The sequence below is a fragment of the Homalodisca vitripennis genome, chromosome 5 (assembly GCF_021130785.1).
Source record: "Homalodisca vitripennis isolate AUS2020 chromosome 5, UT_GWSS_2.1, whole genome shotgun sequence".
Lineage (NCBI taxonomy): Eukaryota > Metazoa > Arthropoda > Insecta > Hemiptera > Cicadellidae > Homalodisca > Homalodisca vitripennis.
Window position 1 is genome coordinate 79,468,662 of NC_060211.1, and position 23,552 is coordinate 79,492,213.

The 23,552-nt window shown below is 33.2% G+C and overlaps 1 protein-coding gene across 1 annotated transcript in view; it reads right to left on the reverse strand.

Annotated features, from left to right (window-relative positions):
- The window catches only part of LOC124363525, a 54,361-nt gene extending 46,085 nt beyond the window's left edge, over nucleotides 1–8,276 (reverse strand). The window contains exons 1-7 of the mRNA XM_046818774.1: nucleotides 8,192–8,276; nucleotides 5,317–5,343; nucleotides 4,051–4,199; nucleotides 2,242–2,379; nucleotides 1,680–2,084; nucleotides 533–1,425; nucleotides 209–377 (exon numbers count right to left, since the gene is read on the reverse strand). Coding sequence (XP_046674730.1) covers nucleotides 209–377; nucleotides 533–1,425; nucleotides 1,680–2,084; nucleotides 2,242–2,379; nucleotides 4,051–4,199; nucleotides 5,317–5,343; nucleotides 8,192–8,222 — 1,812 coding nt within the window. The 5' untranslated portion in view covers nucleotides 8,223–8,276. The remainder of the gene's footprint in view (nucleotides 1–208; nucleotides 378–532; nucleotides 1,426–1,679; nucleotides 2,085–2,241; nucleotides 2,380–4,050; nucleotides 4,200–5,316; nucleotides 5,344–8,191) is intronic.
- Nucleotides 8,277–23,552: the final 15,276 nt, after the last annotated feature.

Sequence of the window (23,552 nt, forward strand, 5' to 3'; positions counted from 1 at the left end):
CCGTGAATAGACGCTTTTTTAACACATATTCACATTTTCTACAATACTCGTTGTTCCAGTGTTAGTGGAATTGTTCAATTATTTAATCAAATACATGGGATGTTAAATACAATACAAGGCAGAGGGAATTGCGTGCGATCCACGGTTAAATGCTAGTATTTATTACATTTAAATTTATTATTATAAATGTTGAATCATAAATACTTACAAAGAATGTGTTCATGTATTCAACGTTGGGGAAGCGAGCGGAGTAAGGCAGTGCTGCAAGTATTTGGGCTGCTTCTTCACCTTGAACCTTCTTAGATTGAATCCACTCTTTCATTGTGAGGAGAGCAGGGCCAGTGCCTGTCTGGGCGATGGCGTCGCGGTAAGCAACCCTACATGAAACGTGAAATAAAGCAATTGATAAAGTACAGAGAATACCTTTTTAAATATTAAACATTTGTTTGAAATCTATTAAATATCAGAATATTATTTACAAAACTTCATTGGTTAGATATTACTTTAAGATTTGATCTCTGTTACAACTCACCACGCCTGATATTTTACAGCATCACTGGAGCTAGTGCTGGAAGCTCGAGACAGAGGAAAGTAGAGTTCTCTAGTTGCCTCTTCCATCTGTTTGGAATTCATGGTTCTAAGCACCGAAGTCAATATAGTGAACATCCCAAGAGTTTTCTGACCAGGGATTGCACTAGGTGATTGCATCTCATAACCGATCTGTTGGGCGATCTTCTTCACAACTGATACTCCTTGGATCTCTTGTGCAGACTGGATTGAGTTTCCTTGGTTAGCAATGAACATGGGCAAGAAAGGGAAGTTAGGAGCTTGGCTAAGTGTGGGTTTTGGCTGCCAGTTTTCCTCCTCACTACTATCCCAGGAGAAACTGGAACTGCTGCTACTGTCACTATCACTGGAGCTGGACGAAGAGGATGAGGAAGAAGATGATGAGAAACTACTGGTATCCTGATTATAGTTTGACTGCTGATTTCGCCTTGAAGAGGCGGACCTGGCAAACCTATTTTTCTGCTGGTAGTTGTTTTGTTCTTGGCTTTCACTGCTAGAGCTAGAGCTAGAGTCGGAGTTGGATGAGTCACTGGAGGTGCTAGAACTACTGGAACTAGAGCTGGAACTTAAATTTTCATTTCCATTATACTCTCTGTATTGCTTCTGAGTGTTTTCCTGGTGGGAAGCTGGGTTATATTCGTAGACCAAATTCTTGATGACCTGAGGGTTAGGAGGAGACTGAGGAGAACTGCTGGCAGACTTGACATCGACCAAGGTCAAGTTCATGCGGCTGACAACCATGCCGTTCTGTTTTTCATAGAGGAATGGACTGGCGATAATCTTGTTGGTGGTGACAGATGACTGGATAGAGTAGCGTTTGAGGTTACCAGCAATGATGATTCGGCTGACTGACGACCTCTGAAACGTGATTGTTCTATTTTAAAAATAGATAACATTGAACATAGTTAAATAATAATATATAGAAGTCCATAAACAACATAAATTGATATAAATATTAAATTCAAAATTAGAGAATCCATAGGAATATAGTCTTGATGAAGAATTCTAAATTCTCCACTAAATTATTAACATAATCACAACAGTAACCAAAAAACAATTTAATGTTGTTTGTGATTATGAATATTTTATACACAAACATTGATAGAACTTACAGCCAGGAATTGGCCCATCTGGTTGGAGGCAGGCTCCCAGTTGGTGAGGCCAGTGATGCCGAAGTGATAAGCAGACGGGACATCACAGTTGCTGAAGTTCATGGTCTTCACGATATCAATGAGTTGTCCATCAGCTTGCAGGTGAGGCATGGGAGCGAGTTGAGGCTTGTTCTGCAACACCACCTTGGGGAGAGGAGAGATGTCGTAGAGGGTCTCACATTCCCCGGACACAGAGTCCTCCATGGTCTTGTAGACTCCATTGACAGTCTCCTGGGTAGGCAAGCTGTTGATGCGGGACTTTTGCAGATTCTCTGCCTGAGTATCTACTTGGAACTGGCTGGCAATACTCTTGAGGATGTTCAACTCCCAGGTAGGTACGCCCTTGCTGACCACCATTCGGCTGATCTGGACATCATATCTCAATTATCAGGTACCTTGATACTAATTAATTGTATAATTCTTTATTATATCAACTAACGTAGAATATTATTTCATAATTCTGGATACAAATATAACTTAATATTGTATATTTCATTTAAGAACAAAACATGTTAAGACTTACAACTCCATTCTTGTATACGAGTTGGAAAGGTTTGTTGCTCATGGGAATGGGCTGATAGTGCCGCTGACTCTCAGGGATTGGCGTGGACCATCCTTGGGAGAGGTTGGCGTGCACATTAGCATACTGAGCATTGTGGAGCTGAAAATAAAATATGCAGTAGTGTAAAGTATTCTCGACAATTGTTATGTGCAATACAGCATATTTTTCAACAATGCGTTTCAAGTTTATAAGCTATTGAACTCTTCCAAGGCAAACTGAAACGATATTTACCTAAAACTTAGACTTTGTATTAATCTCTCATGGTATCCACTATGCAAAGTTATAGAAGAACAAATCTTTTTATAGTTAATACTGCTTCAGCCGCAGAACGTTGGTTAGACTAGTCTCAAAAATAGTTTTATAAAAGAAGTTTTCAACATTTGAAGACTACAATTTATGATAAATGTTGAAACATGGTTACTAATCTACATGTTCAGATTAATATAATGTATAGGTACATATTCAGTTTATGACAACCATTTAAATAAAGAATTCTTGGAGCAATTTTAAAAGTGACAAATTTGTAGTAACGAATTATAATGACACGTTTTCTAATACAAATTTGTATTGGAAATGTTTAGTAATTATTAGACAATTAGTTACACTAAATTATAAATAAACATGTGATAATTGTAAAATGGTTGCCTTGCAAAACTTTAGTACTGAAATGTATCAAATTTTAAATGTACACAAATATTTATGAGGTAACATTTTTCTCGAAACAATGAGCATTGTTATCGTTTTTTGCAGCATAATTTAATTCAAGTTGCTGCATCTTTTTAATACATCTAATTCGCTGCTTATAACCACTGATGTAATTCCTTTTTCATAAGTTTTTTCTCCTATGAAATGTTTTTTGTTTAATTAACGACTGTGGATTATAAGAAATAAACAAAGCTGAACATTCATTCTGTTGTTAAATTGTATCAGTTCGCTGTAAATGTTGGGCCATGTATTATGAAAATTATTTTAAAGGATGACAAGCTGTACTTATTCAGGAATAGATGTACGGTATAAAACCATACACTCGTCAACTATTTTATGATTCTTTTTATTATTACCAAGAAAAGACAGACCTGCTGCATGTAACATTATCCTGCTTATTAATAAAATCCACTTTGAATATCTTATCTAAGACAGTCTTAAACAGGACATTTTGCACTGTTGTCTTCTTTATGATTCGAAATATTTACAAATTAGATTAGGATATGGATTAAGATAATTGAAACATTATTGAAAACTATATTAACATTTTTCGTACTTGTTTTATTTATTGGCAATATATGAAGCGTATATGGTTGTATTCTTATACACCCGTAACCTGCGTCAGATGTAACCAGCGAGGGAATTCAAGGGTTCCGGACCCCCCGATTTTGAATTTTCTTAGTTACTGTTTTAGTAAACGATTATTACGAATTTTATAATTCAGTATTACTGACATGTACTGCTGAGATCGCTCTAAATAATAAAAGAAAAAAAAAAGAAAAAAAAACTGGTAAAGAACCTTTTAAAGGACAAAAAGGTGCCTTCCATTACGGCCTTCCTTTCTGTCCATTACGGGAAAATATCAGTTGTCTGGAACCCCCCAAATGTTTTTCTGGCTACATTATTGATCTGCGTTGGCAGATGTTTAGACTAAAAGATCGTAAAATAGGCTCGGCATCACGCTTTCTAATAATTAGAATACATATCATGTTATGTAAGTCACGTTATCAATGTATGTGAGTTATAATAACATAACAACACATTTTTGCGTGTCCAACTATTTACCTGCAAGGTGACCACGTTGTTAGAAGCCTGTTGGAGATAGAGTTTGGCATTCAACACCAAACCGACATACTGTTGTGCCACCTGGTGGAGAGCCGCCATAGTACGAGCTCTCACTGCGTACTCGTACTGGGTGTTGGGCTTCCATGCCACTGAACAAAACAACAGTCAACACTTACTGAGTTGTGTAGCCTATATATGTTTGAGTGCTATGAAATACTCATCAATCAATCAATTCATAAAAAATGTGTAAATTTATTTTCTAGTTATGATGTAAGCAATTATTCTCATATTAGTCACATTCTCAAGAAAATCTTTAAATTGTTCAAAACTGTCACTCATCAGATGATTAGCGATTTTAATTAAAGTTCTTACAGTGGACGTAATATAAGTAATTTTAGTATTTAACCTTATATTATGAAATATTATTACTTACAGTCCAAAATATTTTATTTATTTATTTCAACAGTACAACACCAATTTTACAAATATTACTAGTAGATCAGAATGAAACCAACAATACATAATAAGCATACAATAAAACAGAACAAAAAAACAATATCAAGGATATAAAAATATTTTAACAGATATGAACTAATTGTACAACAGAGACTACGTAGCTCATGCACCACGCATCACTTCCAGTCTACAATAGAAAGAAAAATACACTTTCATTGGAAAATGTGGTTAAGTAAAGTAATTTAATTAGGTTGTTTACAGGACGTTTTGATGCAGAGTACATGCAAAGTGAGAGATGAGGTATCACTAGTACTTACTAGTGTTAAACTGGAACGTAACCTTTTTTGCATCATTATTTTATCGCATTTCATTATTCATTAATCGTCATTTACCTAACGCTTTATGTGTTGAAAAGGCTTTATTTAAATGTCTTGGTTTGTAAACGGTTTCCTTGTCGACAATGAGATACCAATATAAATGAAATAGAATTTCTACTAAAATAAATTGCTAGTTAATTTCTCTCTTCTCAATTAAAAATTTCAGTTACTAGCAAAACATGCGTATTCTGGGAAAAATCAATCGTATACAGATATTTATTATTTCATCCTTCCATTTCAAATCATGAATACAATTTACTTTCTTAGTGAATATGATATTTACTGTATGAATCAAGGATTTACTTTCGACAATGAGCATGTTGTTTTATTTGCTCACAATAAAGATTGGTTGAATAAAATACTAAACCTGATTTTTAGTACTCTAATATTTATATTGACACAACAAAACAAAATGATATAGTTTCATACTCACGGTTGTCTGCATGGGTAGCAGCAAAGGCTGGAACATACATATAAATATTAGTGTGACGAAGCATGCTCTAAACCATACCCTATTAATGTTTATTAGTTCCGATAATTTCAAACATGACAATATTTATAACCTTTCTTACGTTGGTCGTTTATTGAGAAAATATAGCTAAAGCTTGGCCTATTTAAACTGTATCTCCACAGAAATCCATTATGTATTTTAAACAATTGCATCTGTGATTTTATATCCGCATAAATTTAATAAGTGATTTAAGTGAGACAACTACGTCAGAATTATCATTGACAATCTTTTCCATATTATATCGAAGAATATTTTAAAATCTCATGGCTTTTATATTGACTTTATTAGATACTAAATCCCCCCAAAAATAGTTATGTCTAATTTTGGAAATCGGCGGCTGAAAGAGTAAAACTAATTTTATGAAGATTTATGATACATACTTTAAGCCTTTAGCACACACTAAATATTTATTTGCCGAGTTGGGTTTTTGTAAACCTAAGCGTAAAACTATAACTTGAACATCTAATCTTGAATCCTTGAATCTTTAAGATGGTTCAATCGTTTTTTATATAGGTATATAAATGTCATATCCTGTATCATAATTTCCCTGTTGGCATAAACATTTTCATTCTGTTCCATGACAAATTTTCTTTAACTCATGTCTAATTATAGACATCTGAATGTAGGAAATTCAGGCAACTTTGTAAGCAATCCAAAATGAAAATAGCTGAAGACCAAATATGATTTTTAGTGTATATACTGTAACATCCAGTGTCACTGTACATACTGTAAAAATATGTCACTTCCGTCTTCTGGACATGGAATGTTTTTAATGATTTTTTTATTTAAGGTAATTATACCTTTTAAGAAATATAATATAGAAAATAAATGTTTTCTAATATAAATTTTCTTAAAAAACTAATTTTGTTATGAACACGTTCACATTTCAAATAATTACCTCCAGTTTCATGTACGAACTGCAAAAATAAGTACCCGTATCTTCAACAATAAATATTGTTCTTTGGGCCTTATTAGTGTACAAGAAACTCCTAAACTCTGCCTCGAATGCAATCAATCCTCGTGGAATAATATACTTTTCCGTATTTTTCTGTCTGTTCCGTTTATCTTACATACAACTTTAAACGTATAACTTTTCATTAAGTAATTTTTAACATGCAAATTTTTCACTTTTTTAGAGTAACCAAATATATTATGAACATTTGACCTGATGGCATGCATGCCCGATTTCTTCTCTATAATACTCGCACTATAATTAATCAGTTAATCAAATTCAACATTTCCTGATCAATGGCTTGTCCAAAAATATAAGTCAAAGCGCAGTTTTTGCAACCCTGTTGTTAAAGATGGTCAGGTGCCATTATCGCGGTGCTCACAGGCACTTTCCTCGCCCCTGGTGACTCTGATTGAATAATTTCTCTGCACAATAGGATTAGGTAATTTCTGATGCAAGAAAATCGATTGTGGCTTCTAATTAAACGATATCCCATTCGCTTTTAGTTTCAATGACCAGTCTAAATTACTTTGCTTCTGAAACGACCATCACGTTTGTATTATACTATAATACATTTCCATAGACATAGAAATCGTCATGGAAATATCAGCCTTTTATTATCCATCCTTTCCTCGCGCCCAAGAACGTTAAACTCAGAATGGATAGTGCAAGATGAGGCGCAATGATCGCTTGCGCTAGGCCACTTCCGATCATACAGTTTCGCGTAGTGGACCCTAATATAATCGGTATTGGGCATCTATTTTAGCTTATGGATTTTTTGCAAAAAGAGAATATATATTTTCAAAATACACCCATCCCTAGAAATGCAGCCGCCAATAGTAATTGAGTGGTTTTTTCTTCGATCCCACGTCCGTATATGCGGACGTTCACAGATTGTTTCAAAATACAAAACGTTCACTTGCGCTACACCGAAATGATCACAAAGACTCTTTCTTTCTAATAACATTGTGAACTATGTACAATATTTTGCAAATGCCATAGAAAATTGTTCATCATGTTCGTGTTGCGTCTTGCTATACATCTGTACCTAAATCAGCTGTTAATGACAACTAACTATGTAGTTTATTGTTGAGTGGAAATGGCGTTGATGTTTGGATTTATTACTCATAAGTAGGCTATACAAGCTTACAATTATTTGTACATGTACCTCTCATAAATAAAAAGTAAGCAAATTAAAGATGTTATTAATTTTGTCAAAAAATGGTCAGGTTAAAAGTCTCGGTTTAGAAATACAGGGCACAAGTTCGAATCTCGGTACAGAGTGGTATTTCCACATGCTAACAATCATCTGAGTCTAGGGTGAAATGACGTCATAAACTGTTCCAGATTAGGGCTTCCGGTCACCCCCTCAAAGAATCCTTTAACATATATACTAATTTTAATTTGACAACACACCAGTACCTGAAAAGATTCCAAATGCGATATCCCATTTCTATAACGAACCCACCTTATTACTATAGGGAGAATAGAATAATTCTATATGTTTTTTTACGGTTGTCAACTATAACTACTAAAGCCCGATTTAAATTAATTAAATAAAGTGTTTAATTAAGTCCAGGAAAAAGTATGAGACACACAATGTCGAGTTTTTGTAATATTTGGCTACAAAAAGCAAAAGAAACATTAATTTGAGGACAAATTGAGGGCATTGAGGATTTTACAACATAAATATGAATGAAGGTGACAAAACATTACTCGGAAATGAGTTTTTATGTAAAAATAATTACTAATATAGTTTAAAAAACTTACTAATCTGCTATTTATAAATTCAACCCGGTAATTGACCTACCTACAAATATTAACAATATATTTATTAAAACTTACCCAAGAGACAGAGAAGCAATGGAGTCCACATGTCGGCAAATCTCCTTTGCTGCAACTGGTCTGCTAGTGCTCTGTACTCCTTGCTTATATATGCTACTGATATCTATGCTGAGTCCAGCACTGTCAGCACTGCTGATATCTCTTGCTGCGCTAGAATTCTTTTTTCTCTGGTATATTCTGAACTCATTAGGATGGAAATAAAGTAATGGAAATGGAAATTCCAATAAACAATTCCTTCATTCAACTTTATTAGTAATTACAACAAAGTTTTACGTCGTGTTTATTGGACAAAGTAATTATTTGGCTTTTGTTTTCATTCTCCTTAGGAGTTAAAGGAAGGGGAAAATATCAAAATAAGAAGAGGAGAATAGACAATGATGATGGTCTCTTCTCCCAGACCCCATGATTATTGCTGATAAAACGTGAAACTAAAGATAAAGTATGCTTTTAGAATTTTAATATTTTCCCCTTCTTTTAACTCCTAAGCAATATTGAAGACGCTGTATACTGGTAATGATGTTAATCTATTATAAAAGTGTCGTGTACTTTTAAACATTATTTTCGTAAAATTAATTATTTATTTAACAACTAACTCGCTTAGTCGATAGGTTATGAACTCAACGACCTCCTTCTCGTCTAATTTAGCATTGTTGTTTAGTATTCCTACCATCCGATGAAATACATGTTAATACGACATATTATTCAACCTTGGATATTATTGATATACTCGCAAACAGTTCAGAGAATGCATTTCCACTGAAAATGTTAGAATTCTGCTAAATTATTTGAGGACATTTTAATAATTGACTCTAAAATTTTAGCCTATGTCATTTCAGCAAATTCGTATGACTAATTTTGCAGTTAAGCAGGATTATTACACTCAATCATGAACAATATTTATTCCGAAATGACCTAAATTAATCAAGCATACTACAAACTAAACCAAACATCGTTGTATTACAGAACGTTCTAAGCCTCTTACGTTATGTTCAATCTGAACTACTGTATGCGAGTCATGAGATGGCTCTAGCACAGCTGTGCATTGTAGCGGTATCACCCGATTGTGCAGGCACTGATATTAGTAACACGCACATATTATTTTGTTTAATCTATTATAACACTAGAGAACAACATTGAATCGGTATGTCATTATATACTCCAAATGCTGGATCATTAAACATGTAACAAAGTATAATAAATATACATATTATATAATAAAGCATTAAAATTAATATGATATAAGAGGTACTTTAGTTTATGATGGAGTGTTCATTAGCAACCCTCAGAAGATGTGCCGTTGTTATGATAACATAGTTGATTTTCTCATGCTCATCCAGTAGTTGTTTCCTCAGTAATGGTTACTGTACGAAACACTGGTGATATGATATGTAATAGTCAGAGAGAAGTGATTAGAAGAGTAACTGGGTGTTGTGATAAACAGTTGTTTTGTACTTTGTCAAAAGCAACTGCACAGGCTGGAAAGGATTCGGAAAGAACTAAAGAACACAAAAAATTCGTAGCTCTGGAAAAATATGAAGTAATCTGATAATAGCAACGCAGTTGTAGATGACTGAATGGAGGGTTATTTTAGGTACGATAACGGATTTTTACATACATAAAACATTGCTCTAACTTGTACAAAATTGTTATTGTATGGCTTTTCTGTTTATGACTAATTGCTTTTACCCAACAAAAATTAGTATTTTAACGTAACTTTTAGTTTAGTAAGAGTATGTACAGAATCGGATAGCGCCTTCTATTTTCACGATGCTAGGAACCCAGAGATCGTCTCGTGACTCGCTTACAGTATTTGGCTGAGCTACTCATTCAGCTCAATATACGAATTCAATTTCTATTTGGTTGTTATTTTATTTGGTTTATTACATACCGCTGCTAAGTATGTTTTGAGGTTAAACTTGCTAAAATGAACAGTAAAAAGAGTGGAAACAGATAAGTTTGTTAAAAGAACTGTGAAAAGATTTATTTCAACTCTGCAATCGTTCATAAGAAGATTTTGTATAATATAGAGCCGATTTATGAACTTATCAAGATGTAAGTGATTTTAAAATAAAATTTATAAACATGACACTGCTGACCAAAACAACCTTGTATTCGATTATATTACTACACTAAATTCATATAAATATGAGTTGAATATCAAATCCTAGGAGCAGAACAACCACAGAGATTTTGTGTGTTTCATCGACTCCGTTTAAAAACGGCAACTTTAGTGTGATGGATTGGGTTGAAGCATCCATGAAATCATAGTTTTATATTGACCCCAGAGCTCTTCACTGCCAAAAAAGTTTTGAAAGGATGAAAGTATTTATTTGCTTTTCTTACTGCATGTTCCTTTACATCTTTTCACATCTCCAAAAACCACGATCAGAAGGCTTGTGAAATGTATTTTTTGATCGAAATTTGGCACTCATCTTTTTAAATAATCTAAAGATAATATATATTTCATCTGATTATATAACACTTAGCATAAGGATAAAAGGATAAAAACAGAAGTAAAATGTTAGATTATAATGTAACAGTGATATAATAGCGATTAACTATTTATACAATTATAGTTTTAGAATAACTTAGGTTTAGTTATAACAGAAACTTGTAATTAAAAAACCACATTCCTTTTATCTTTGATTTCATACAATATTTTAGTATAATGTCTGTGGAGTCTAAATTGTATTAACAGTTTTATAACTTATGAATGGTTTACTTTTCCAAAAGGCCAAACAATTTCCATATGTTGAAAAACATATACTTCAGTGGGATGTTATATGAAAGACGAATCTTCCTCAAAGCTTGAGGAATATTTTACTCTAAATATTTAATTTCCACCCCACGAAAGATTAAAAATTACAATACATCATATGTAATTTGAACCAAATAAATGTTATCAAATCAATAAAATGGTATAATTAAATCTGATTACACTTTTAGTTTTGACAAAGAGAAATATGATGAGCCATTTTACATCACGTAGGTTCCTCATTATTTAAGATGTCAGTAGGCTTACGGTAAAACTTTTTCTTGGCCTATAAATTCGTACACATATGCCCTTAAATATTTCTATTGCATTTGGCAGTAATTTAATTACCATAATTCATCAACTGTTGATGCACTATAGGGAAATACCATATCATCACCAAATGTAGTCGCCTTACTATTGAAACTTCCTGAGCAAAAGTCATTAACAAAGATTAAAAACAAAATTGGCCCAAGAACTGATCCTTGTGGCACTCTAAAATGTAGTCTATCTAAACAGCTGTTGTCACTGTTTTAATGTGACAAAATGCTCCCGACCAGTTAGGTATGCCTTAAACCAATCCAAAGGAACACCTCGCATACCAGCAGATTCCAATCTATTCAGCAGTAAACCATGTTAATTATATCAAAAGCTTTACTTCCAAAAATAAACCAGTTACGTAAACCAAGTTAGAAGGAATATTATTCACACCATTGTATATTTAATTCTAAAAACTTAACTATAAGTCTAACTTAACAAATTTGTCTAATAAATGTGACAAAGCAGACAGCAAATAAATTGGACGAGAAAGTTGTACTGAAAACCAGCCTCCTCTTTTAGATATTACTGTGGCAATTTAAGCACATCCGGAAAGCATCTAGAATTAATGTTTTTATTAGGATTAATGTGATAGATTAAGAATTATAGGAGACAATTCTTCTAAGATTTAAAATATTACCCTTGATGACAACAATCCACCACCAGTACTTTTATTCAACGAGAGACTTATTTTATGTTTTTATTTCTGTCAGTAATATATGTTGAACAAAGGTAGGCCTACTTAATATCACCGTAGCTATATCAGTCAACAAGGGTATTAAGAACGTTGACAATATAATTATTAAAACAGTAAATACATTTGCACTGTTATTAATAATATGTTGTAGCAATTACAAATTCAACTATGTGGTTGCTAGTTCATATATTTTCATCCAGGTTACAGCACTTTCAACGGAGATATGAAGTTTCGCACCACATAGTTTTGTCATACCTGAATTTTCTGACATTGCCCGACTACTCTGAAAAATAGATTTGACACACCACGAAAAGAGGTTAAAGTGGTTCTTAACCAGCAAGAATATGCGTATAATCAAAGTATTACGTATGATTCGTATAATCAAAAATAATATTCAAGTCATACTTATTACTGCAATGTTACTGTGATGTTGTCACGGCATGGACAAGCGTTGCATTATCTAAAGCTTTTACTATTAGAGATAGGTTATTTGAATGATTTAAAAAATATTCCTGTTCAAAGAATAAGGAAAACTTTGATGAATTTCGACACAAGCTATCAACATGGATGAGTCAAGCTAAACACAGATATTACAAAAATAAGTTCTAAGAATACAGTAATAATTAAAAACTACTGTGGCATCTAATCAATGGTGTTATAAAAGGAAATTCATTTAGCAGTAGTATAATAACATTACAGAACTATAATAATCTAAAAACTGATTTTGTGAAATTGTCATGGTCAGGCACAGGTGCTATACTGCTTATAAGACGACTAATTGGCTGAAAATACTAAGTTTCAGTCTCTGTATTCGTTAGATGACGAATTTAGGTATTTGACGCATAAATAAGTATGTAAAACTAAAAGTATCCTTGGAATACACCTTTATCAGGGTAGATATGGAAAAATCACAATTATAATGTTTGTGCCAAATTATTCTCAGGAGTTTATGTTTTAAGATCTTTGGCAAAATATTGCCCAAGTCAGGTACTGATTACGGCGTACTATACAGCTTAATTTATCCCCACCTTTCATATAGAATCACATTTTGGGAGCCTGTGCAAAGAACCATTTTATGAGAGTTTGCAAATTACAAAAAAAGCAATTCGTATTATCGCTAATTTGAACTTCAGAGAGTCGTGCAGGACAGCGTTTAAAAATGTGCAACTGTTGACTTTGCCATGTCTCTACATGTTAGAAACAACCTATATTGTTTGTCTAAATGTACCTTAACCAGAGGACTAAAAATACATGAATATGAGACAAGAGGCAAAGATAACTACCCTTCGGGAATTCACAGAAAAGTGGTTTATGAACAATTTACCTTCACAAGCAGGTGTTCATTTTATAGACAGATTGCCAAACTCTATTAAAAAAGGCCCAAACGCCCAAGGTGTTAAAAGCTCGAATCAACCTATGCCTGGCGTCAAACACTTTTTAGTGTTGAGTTTCTGGAATTCAACTGAGAGACCACGCGATGAGGAAACTGAGTCCAGCGCCGGAAGTGGGCGGAGTTGGCATGGAATAAATGGGATGTGTATGTTTGAGTGTTGTAAGTTTGAATGTGGCGTTGATGTGGGACGAATTAAAAACATAGATATGAAAATTGACGTTTGCTATACAATGTATATTGTTAACTGCAATTAAACGATTTGATTTGATAAATATATGCGATTAATTAATAAATTATGCGGGGTTTTCTTCACCATTTATCTTATATGTTGTCTAACTAGGTCCATTTTTACTGCCAATGCTTGTTATAATCCATTTAGTGGACGGATATGAAACAAAAACTTAGTTTACTGTAACGAAATACAAGTGTTTTTAATTCAAGATGGAAGGGGCCCAAAGGCAGGTATTTGTATTAAAAACAAAAACTCATTTCTGAACCACACCTGTTACATTCTTCTGTACTATGAATGTTGTGGAGGAAATAAAAAAGATAATAATGGTAGATTTATTGGTTCATGTTTTTGTTCAATGTTAACTGGAAACACCACTTTAGAAGGCCACATTCATTATTTCTAGGAAAGGGAGTGTGGTTTAATTTTTTTATGATTAAATTTTATACCACTTGTTTGAGGGGGAGGGGTGAAATAAGGGAGACTTGTTCGTGTTGCCTACTATCAACTATTCACCAGATGTTAGTTTCTTTGCAACTTAATAACCTTGAGTAAAAAGCTGATGTAAATTTTAACGTTTCACCCCTCGTTTGGTTCTCCTCCGTAGACTAGTGGATATAGTCACGGCTCTCTAACTGTGAGATCACGGATTCAAATCCTGGGGAGGTCCTATCATACAGGAATAGCAGCCACAGTGAATTAAACAAGCCACCATAGCCGAGAGCTGAGGCTTTAAAGAGATAAGAAAAAAAACTCGTTTGCTGTGACGAATGTAGGAACATTGTTTTTAAAGAATCTATAGTTAATTGATGACCATATGTTTGTGTAATTATTATCAAAAGTTACATAGTTAATTAATATGTTTATATAAGAAAATAGTAAGAAATTACAACATTTCATTGTCACTGACGTGAAAAGGAAAAGAGGTGGTATACATATCAACATATAATATGAGACGGACAAATTCCAATTTTGTTTATATTATATCAACCTTTAATAACAGAAACTCCAAAATAATAATGAAGCTTAAATTTAAATATTCCTTTAGGCACATTCAGACGATATAATCATACCATGTCTGACTGTCGTATCGAAATAAAGTTGTAGACGATCTCTAAATACGGTGGAGTAACCGAGTTTTCTACCATAACGTAGCTGATGCCAAAACTGTGTAAAGCGTTCGTTTTGAGCTTCTTCTGTCGCCTCCGATTTTGTATCTCTTCAGACGAAAATGACTCCAGGAGTCAAGTCAGTGACAACAGATTTCAGATGATGAACTAAGAGGAAGGTGAACTGGAGCTAAACTTAAAATTTATATTCACATTAAATCAGTCCTGTTATATTTAGAAATATAGTAATAAGAGGATAACTACAACCTTTTTCTAGGTTGTTCAGCTGTGAAGTTTTCTCAGAAGATGGAATAATCCAAACAAAATCGTGCATTCTTGGTCGAATTTGGAGAAATTTTTTCTTCCACTATGGTAAAGATTGTTTGGTTCCTATGAAATCATATGTATTAAAATGTTTATAATAGATTTAGAACATTTCGTTATTAATTACTTTATAATATAGTAGATTTAAATAAAATAATTTTATTATATATTTTAAAACTATTATACATTGTACAAATGCTCCGTTTTTCAATTTTGGAATATTTTGTTTCTATTGTTTGATTATCGATTGCTAATGTACAGTATTATATACAGAGGTGCTGAACACCACCCAGTCTAATACGTTTTTAATTGGAAGAGAGGATTAAAACTTTGAAAATTCAAGTGGACCATTCTAAACCGACTTTACGTCCGATGGGGGCGGCCAACAAGGGTCAGTAGGCAGTTTTAAACATAAGCAAAGGTTGATATAAACATAATTTTAAAGGGCTAGTCAAGTAAAAAAGGAAGAAATGCAGCAACCGCACATCAAACTATTATTCATTTAACAATTGCGGTTTTTCAAATATTAAAAAAATAAGTCGTAAAAGTCAGCTACAAAATTTAAACAACCACAGTTTTAATAAACATACGTTACGCAAATGAAGTTAATGACTTAACTTAAATACCGCTAACTTCCTTATTCAAAAATGTTAATAAGGCAACATTTTTAAAGGTTTCTTATCTTTGAATTTACAATTAAATTATCGTAAGAAAATAATTATTAACCTAGCCTTGGTCATAAAGGGATGAATTGCATTAAAGGACCAATATGGTCATCATTCTGGTCATTCTTTCTAATTTGTGAATTCCTACCTAAAAATTGACATGTTTAAAAGAAGGTTCTAAGAGATTGTTTACTTTCTCTATCAGTTGGACTTTGCCCATTAGTTAAACAATAACAAAACACATTAAGGTTTTACCATTTCCTGCAATAAATCTGCTAGTTCTGTTGACATTCAAAGGTACTGAGAGTAGTGCCTCACTGTAGCTCGACATTTACCGTGATTACTGTGTAACAAACAACCGATTTCTCAGCTGAATTTAAAGGAGTATTTCAAAAAGTCTTTGAATAACCGTCACTGTTAAATGAATAATAATTGAAGTGTGATTTTCTACACTCTTCGTTCTTTTGCTCTTTAAAGTGATGTGCGTATCAACCTATGGTTATTTTTTAAAATTATCTATTAACCCTTGTAGGCAGTCCTTCGGAGGTGGAGAGTCTGCAAGAGCGTAAAAAATTGGGTTTTAGCTCCCAATTGAATTTACGAAATTTTAGTCCTGTATCCAAATTTAAATACAATTTCAACCATTCCAGAGTTGCCAGGGCTCCTGTAATTTTGCATATTATTTAATTTTCATTTATCCGATTATAATAGTTTTCGTTGTTATATTACATTATTATAAAGCCCTTCAAAAATATTACTAAATATTAGCCGACTTATGATAAATCACCAGTTTAGACGTTAACTCTCGCTGGCCGTCGTACTTGTCATGAAAGGATTCTCCGAATATTTGAAATTTTCTGTTTAATACCTTGAATGTTGAATCAAATTAGTGTATTTTTTTATATGTTGTAGAACTGTTTTACAAAGATTTTTATATGTACAAGTGAGCTTTATATTCCATGTACATGTTATGACTATAGATCTGTAAGGACAAGATCACTTATCAGAGATATTTTTGATGCAGTAGCTATGACCGAAACAGGGGACCAAATTTTACAAAGATTACATAATAGTCTTATCATTTCTAGTAATCTTATCATGCTCTATTTTAGTAAACTGCAGTACTCCTTTCTCTTTTTTGTGTCAACACAAGGAGAAACGATCGTCATTTATAAAAAACCACGAACGTTACGCGTTCGTCGGGACAAGATTAAAATTAAATTTTTTTAATTGATTCGGTGTGTTTTCAACGTCTGGAATGTGTGTCAAGTGTGAGTAAGTCCTAGAAAACCAGTGTTTTTCTTGCGATCAGCATGAACCAATCAAAATTACCCAATACGTTACATTAACTTTTAATGAATTACTTTATAATGACATTATCTAATTAGTTTATTTTTGTCAACTTACTTTTATTTTTATAACCTTTTTATCTGTGTATCTTTTATATGGATAATCTCATGTATTAGAATGTGACAACTGAAATATAATACATCAGTTCTCGAAATGATGTGTACCTATTTTAACATATTACGATACCAAGTGCCACACTCATTTCACCCTTCTTATTCTAATTCTTCCAACTTAACATTCCGTTTAAATATAGAACGGGAAACAATTTGAAATTTTAAGTTAAAATAATTATTGTATTCAAATTAGAACCAATCAAAAGTGTCAGGTCACGTCACCGTTCATGTATTATGTTTTGCGTGATAATTGAGCTTCTGGATTTAATTGGGCTCTACTCGAGCATACTAACTTGTCCTTCTCTGCTCTAATTACCTATTAGGCACGTACACTGCCTACATTACCACTGCGGCTTGCAATCCAATCAGAATCATTTGTAGAAAGAGCTAATGTATCTTATGGAGTATGCGAAATTAAGTTCTAAGAATTGTATATCAATATATTAGACCAATACCTGAAATCTATTTAAAGAATACATTTTCTGTTCAAACACACTGATACTTTCCGCCGATTCCTTCAAACTTGCCCAATAAGGGGTGTTATTATTTTCATCTCTCATATTTTATGGAATAACTTAATGTATTTGGCTTATTATCCGGTGCTATTATCAATTATGTAATATATCTTCGGTAAAAGTTATATTTATGTTCGTATATAGCCTATTTGTAACTCTATTCTTTTATCTGGTGGAATACATAATTTTACTAATGTCCATAGAGGTCATGAACTATTACGTGGAGACGTGGAGTGCACTTTAAAAATATGAAATAATCTGCTTGGATACAAATAACCATGTACATTGTATTGGCCGATAGCCATCCATAGCCGTGGAGACGATCTGTCTACTCCGCACTTGACCTTCTACAACAGCACATGTGTCAGGGGGCCAGATAATAGTATGTCGTCAAACGTTACTTATCTTCGAATTTTGCTTTTCTTTCAATTATTAATTGCTGAGTACTTTGTAAAATGGTTAAATGAATCACAAACAACGTTGAGGAAAATTACAGTAGCAGATTGTATTTAGTTTTATTATAACTGTTTATTGCAGTATTGAAGTATTCAATCAAAACGATGAAAAAACCTAGTAGATAATACTGTTTGCAGTATTATAAACCATCCTAGTATTAAAACAAGTATAACATATTTTAAAACTAATTTAATAAAGAGTTTTAGTATTTTCCTCCATAAAACTTTTTTTGTAACAGTTAAAGTTACACGCGGCTTTCCACGCGATTTCCTGTTGAATTACAGCGTCATCGACGTTTTTTAATGGCTAAATAAACTCTCCTGAAAGTATATGATGATCGCTGAAAGATATCTTAATCCACTTTAGAACAGTGGATTTCCTTAATATTTTCCCTCGAAACCTGTTCTGGATTCTCAGATTCTTGAAATTAAAGACCAATATTAAATTAGAGTCCTGAAGCCGGAAAGTGAAATTAATTTTGTATAGTTACCAATGAAATATACAAATTTCTCTATGATGTTCCTTAATATTTAAATGAAGATCTATAAACATGTCAGTAACACTTGAAATATTATAGACCAGAGTGGAGGATTACTAAATCCTTCATAGTAATCTGAGTGAAAACACTGTAATACGATGGAGCTCTATGGATAATTTCGAATCGTAGATAGATGTGTTTATGATACGTATAATTTTAGCACCCATTGTTATGAGCAGGAGCTAAACAAAATTGTCACTGACTCTTATTTTAGGTTTAGCATGTTAAGAAGCATTTCCCGTAGGATTAAATTATTTTTCACTCGTCATAGAAAAGTTTGCCATGATAAAATATATATATATATATATATATATATATATATATATATATATATATATATATATAGGTACTTCCCGTCAGGTCAGGTACGTCCTCCCTAAGACGTCTACTTCAGTCAAAAAGCGTCTAATTCCGGTAATAAGTGTTTTCGTTGCCGTTGTATCGTTTGCATTTTTGTCTCGACAAACAAAATATATACACACGTGTAAAAAGATTTCTTCGATCAAGAAGCAACTACTCCCATTGTAGTCTATTTCCGATGTAAGACATTTCAGGCTCCGTAGTAGCGTTTGCCTTATTGTCCTAAAACAAAAGATTACGATGGTCTGAGAAGTCTGCTTCAATCAAAATGTCTTTCTCCTGTTATTAAAATTTACTTCCGGTCTAAGATTTTGTTATTTCCCTGTCTTTATATATACAGGGTGTAAAAAATTCCCACATTGGCTTGATAATTCCCGAACGATTATAGGTAAAGCAATAAAATTTTGTACATCATTACTGCACCTATAAATGTACTTTTTGAACTAACTATCATATTTTTGTCATGTCAGGGGGATCGCTCGCAGAGTCAGAAGGAAATCTTAAATAAGAGCATAGGTCGAGTGGTACATCAAATTAAAGATCTTTATTAGTAGAATACAATGCCGCAAATCCGACCCCAAAGCGTTCACTTTAAAATTAAGCTGGTTTAAAATTTGAGACATTTACAAAGTAAATGTAGTTAGTAACTCTTCACATCCAATGGAGGATGGTCTACGAGGAGAACGGTAAAAATGTTTACCGTAATCATAGCTCAAGATGTACGTTGTTTTAAAGTGTAATGTATTGCTGACCTATAAGACATAACCTAACGCCCTCCATTACAGTTTTATTGATACTGAAGTTCGAGAAATGGCTTTTAATATTGAACAAAAAGTGAAGTATTGTGCATGGACTATTGCTTTGGCAATATTACAGAAGCAATTAGAAAATTTCAGGTTGCCTTCCCAGGAGTCGCACCATCTAGCAATCAAACAACAACTAAGTGAAAAAATCTTTTGATAGAAACTGGAAGTGTCGTAAAAAGGTACTCTAGAGGATCAAATGATGAAAGAGAAGTACTAGTATGCGCATCCGCTCTCCACCACGTAAACCGAAATCACTAAGTAAGGTTGAACTTGAAACTGGTGTTCCAAAGTCTTCTTCAATGCAGAGAATAATTAAGAAAAACAAAATTAAATTTTTAAAAATGCACCTAGTCCATAATCTTCTTGAAGATGATCAGGACAGGAGAGTGGAATTTTGTTCTCTCATCATTGAGTTTCATGAGCTAGATCCTAATTGGCATACTAAAATTGTTTCTTCAGACGAGTACACTTTCTACCGCAATGGTGCTGTAAATAGGCATAATTGTAATTATTATAGTATCAAGTTATCATAGCTTCAATAATGATGAGGAATAAAAATAATCAACTGAAGATGACCTTCTCCGGGTACAGCAGAATTTCTTTGTAAGAGCTTACGATTCATTTGTTAAGAGCTGTTATCAGTTTGTCACTATAGATGGATTATAGTTAGAATAATTGTGGACTGTTAGTAATTGTAGATTTTTTAATAAGCTATGTTCTAGTTTTCTGATTGCAATGCTTATTTCTTTAGAATATGACAATAAATTATTTTACAAAACCAAAAATACTGTTTTTATAGTATGGTTTTTCAAAATGCCACCATTTTGTTTCAAGAATTGCTAGAGACCAGAAATTTTCACAGAATATTTTTAAAACCTATTTAATGAATTGTGTAGAGTTTGAAAATGTTCTGTGAATAAATGGGCAAGTAATATAAAATTAAACGTTTAAACCTATATATATATATATAAAGAGAGAGAGAGAGAGAGAGAGAGGGAGAGAGAGAGAGAGAGAGAGAGAGAGAGAGAGAGAGAGGGAGAGGGAGAGAGAGAGAGAGAGAGAGAGAGAGAGAGAGAGGAGAGAGAGAGAGAGAGAGAGAGAGAGAGGAGAGAGAGAGAGAGAGAGAGAGAGAGAGAGAGAGAGAGAGAGAGGAGAGAGAGAGAGAGAGAGAGAGAGAGAGAGAGAGAGAGAGAGAGAGAGAGAGAGAGAGAGAGAGAGAGAGAGGAGAGAGAGAGAGAGAGAGAGAGAGAGAGAGAGAGAGAGAGAGAGAGAGAGAGAGAGAGAGAGAGAGAGAGAGAGAGAGAGAGAGAGAGAGAGAGAGAGAGAGAGAGAGAGAGAGAGAGAGAGAGAGAGAGAGAGAGAGAGAGAGAGAGAGAGAGAGAGAGAGAGAGAGAGAGAGAGAGAGAGAGAGAGAGAGAGAGAGAGAGAGAGAGAGAGAGAGAGAGAGAGAGAGAGAGAGAGAGAGAGAGAGAGAGAGAGAGAGAGAGAGAGAGAGAGAGAGAGAGAGAGAGAGAGAGAGAGAGAGAGAGAGAGAGAGAGAGAGAGAGAGAGAGAGAGAGAGAGAGAGAGAGAGAGAGAGAGAGAGAGAGAGAGAGAGAGAGAGAGAGAGAGAGAGAGAGAGAGAGAGAGAGAGAGAGAGAGAGAGAGAGAGAGAGAGAGAGAGAGAGAGAGAGAGAGAGAGAGAGAGAGAGAGAGAGAGAGAGAGAGAGAGAGGTCTGAAAAGTCTTCTTTGGTCAAAAAGCGTATTCTTATATTCAAAATAATCTGCCTCCAGTACAAAGTATTTCCAGCATTATAGTAGCGTTTGACTTCTTGTCCCAATCAAGAAAGAATATGTGGACATTGATCTGAAAAGTCTACTTTATTCAAAAACAACTTCTTCCGGCCATCTTAATCTACTTCTGGTCTAAGGAATTTCTAATGCCGGTAGTCTGCCGAGAGCATACATGTGTTTCAAATTTCACCTCTCTGGAACAGCAAGAAATTGACAACAAAATAAGATCATCTAGAAGTTACAACTCCACCTCAACTACTATAATAGACATTTTTGATCGTTATGAAAATTGGTGTATTTTCTCTATTTAAGTCATGAGGCATATGTGTGCTAAAATTAGACTGTTTGGTATATAAAAAATTTTAAGAATTAGTAATGAGAGGTGAGGGCTTTATATTTCGTATATAAAGGTGAATTTTGCTAACATGGCACTAAAACTATAATTAAAATTGAACACATGTGAAAACTTGGATTTACTACAAACTTAACAACATACTCACTTGAATGTATGTTATAAAGAATGAATTCCAAATTTCTTATTTAACCTGGCATTAAGTACATGATTTAATATTTTAGTTTAATACTTTCATTAGTTTTTATGGTTTTAAAGCTTCCATAAGATCTACAAAAAGTGTTTCAGTAAAATTATTAATTTGAAGTATTTTTGGTTTTTAATTTACTAATATATTTTTTCCATTAATAATTTGATTTAAGTTACAGCAAATATAATGCTCTCTGAAGGTTAGGTTTCTATACCTCAGAAAATAAGGAGACAAACTGAATAGAACTGAAATTAATTGCTCTTATACCAACAATTTATTAACTGTTTTATAGCTTAATAAATCAGGTTAACCATATACCAGACTTTGGGTCAACATGGGAGGCGTGGCGTGCAACTTCAATTTCGATATAGAGGTAGTCAGGGTTGAGTTTCACACCTAGATTTAACTTTATAAGTTAACTCATTCGAAAGTTATTCTATATACAGATGAAAGAACTCTGCTTTTGCCATCAACTGGTGGGAGAGACTGTTAAATGCTCAGCCAATTAAATTACATAATATATAATTTTAAGTACATAAATATTTGTTACGGCCACAAACTAGATTTTAAGATCACTAAATTTATTATAATGTTTCCTTGTACATATCTGTACATAATTAGACACAAACCTAGTTCACTTGTGTATGCAAAATGCAGTAACAAATATTTATTGATTTTCAGCACATTTCAAGACACTAGCTCTTCAGACACTAATTCTTTGCAAGTTGGTTTAAAGTCGATAATTATTATACTAAACAAACAAGAGAGTTGATAAAAACATTTGAACTGCCACCTATAATGTACATGCTCCATCCATCAGGTATTTCTTCAGTAATCTGTCTTTGGCTTTCCAGAGATAGATCTTTCATGTATGAGATACACTCTTTTGTCTGGAGACCAATGTTAAGTTCCAGGAAAACAATCTGCTACATACATCTTTATACAAGATGTTCGTGTACGCTAATCTCAGAAATCACTGAACCGATTTTAATGAAATTTTATAGATATTGGTCCAACTTCTCAGTCCTAAGTATGTATGTATTTTATGTAGGCCTTTAAGCAAGTGTTTGGTATTTTATCTTCGTTCATATCCAAGAGACAGTTTCCTAACATTTTTAAAAAAAGTTATGGATAACGCTTGATAGGTGTTGTTTATATTACTTTAGACTAACAATAGCACAATTAATTATACTAATAACTATAACATTAATTGTCTCATGCACATAAAGAAACTACAGACTTGTTATTGAATTTCAAAAATATTACACTGACTTAAAAAAAAAGCTAAATATTATCCACAAGACCTGCTGAAACAAAATATATAAAATCTCAAGAATTGTATAATGAGCTATTTGGATAAAAATTATGCTTGCTTTCAAAGTGTTTTAAACATAGTGAAAAATTAACATATTTTATTTTA